Source organism: Sinocyclocheilus anshuiensis, unplaced genomic scaffold (genome assembly GCF_001515605.1).
Source record: "Sinocyclocheilus anshuiensis isolate Anshui unplaced genomic scaffold, SAMN03320099.WGS_v1.1 scaffold208, whole genome shotgun sequence".
Classification (NCBI taxonomy): Eukaryota; Metazoa; Chordata; class Actinopteri; order Cypriniformes; family Cyprinidae; genus Sinocyclocheilus; species Sinocyclocheilus anshuiensis.
In genome coordinates, this window is record NW_015557186.1 from 511,404 (window position 1) to 512,266 (window position 863).

Here is an 863-nt window from a genome sequence, read left to right on the forward strand (position 1 = left end):
AGAGAGAGAGAGTGTGTGTGTGTGTGTGAGAGAGAGTGTGTGTGTGTGTGTGTGTGTGATAGAGTGTGTGTGTGTGTGTGTGTGTGAGTGTGAGTGTGTGTGAGTGTGAGTGTGTTCGTACCCTCACAGAAGGGGCAGCACTCTCCAGGGATCTTAACAGGGTTCTGGCAGCTCTGTTTGCAGGCCATGGCGGTGCAGTGCGGCTCTCCGTCCACACACTGACAGAAGGTGCAGTCGTCATCCTTCCACTGCTCCTCGTGCGCCCGCAGTCTGTGATTCACCCAGCAGCTCGCTTTAGTGCTCTCCACCGACAGCAGCTCCACATCTACACACAATCGGGAGCATTCATGTGAGCGCTGCTGCAGTTTAGGCCTACACCAAATGCTCTCATTGGTTGAGACGTGTGATGATGGTCATCCCAAGCCAGTACTGATTAACATCCCACCCCTCCTGTGACCCATGGTTTGTCTGTATGTGTATTCAGAGCCAGTGAGCAACAGACTTTCAAAATAATAATAATAATAAAACTGCGTTAATGTGCGATAAAATAATTGTCAGCGTTAATTAATTAATGTGTTAATGTGTTAATGCGGTAACGCGTTAATTACCCAGCCCTAATATATATACTGTATATATTAGGGCTGTCAATCGATTAAGGGTGTACTCACACTAGGCGTTTTGAACCGCGCCCGAGTGGTTCGTTTAGCCAGCCCTGGCCCGGTTGGAAGAGGTGGGCCAGGGCACGGTTCGTTTGGGCTCGGGCGCGGTACGCATGCAGTGTGAGCGCTAACTGCGCCGGAGCACGGAACAGATACTATTTTGTGTGCGCTACTGTCATCATTACGACCGCAAACATATTCTAT

The 863-nt window shown here is 49.9% G+C and overlaps 1 protein-coding gene across 2 annotated transcripts in view; it reads right to left on the reverse strand.

Annotated features, from left to right (window-relative positions):
* The window catches only part of LOC107678782 (cysteine-rich motor neuron 1 protein-like), a 65,379-nt gene that overhangs the window by 28,886 nt on the left and 35,630 nt on the right, over positions 1-863 (reverse strand). For both annotated transcript variants that reach the window (XM_016474174.1, XM_016474175.1), the window contains exon 5: positions 122-325. In XM_016474174.1, the coding sequence (XP_016329660.1) occupies positions 122-325 (204 nt within the window). The remainder of the gene's footprint in view (positions 1-121; positions 326-863) is intronic.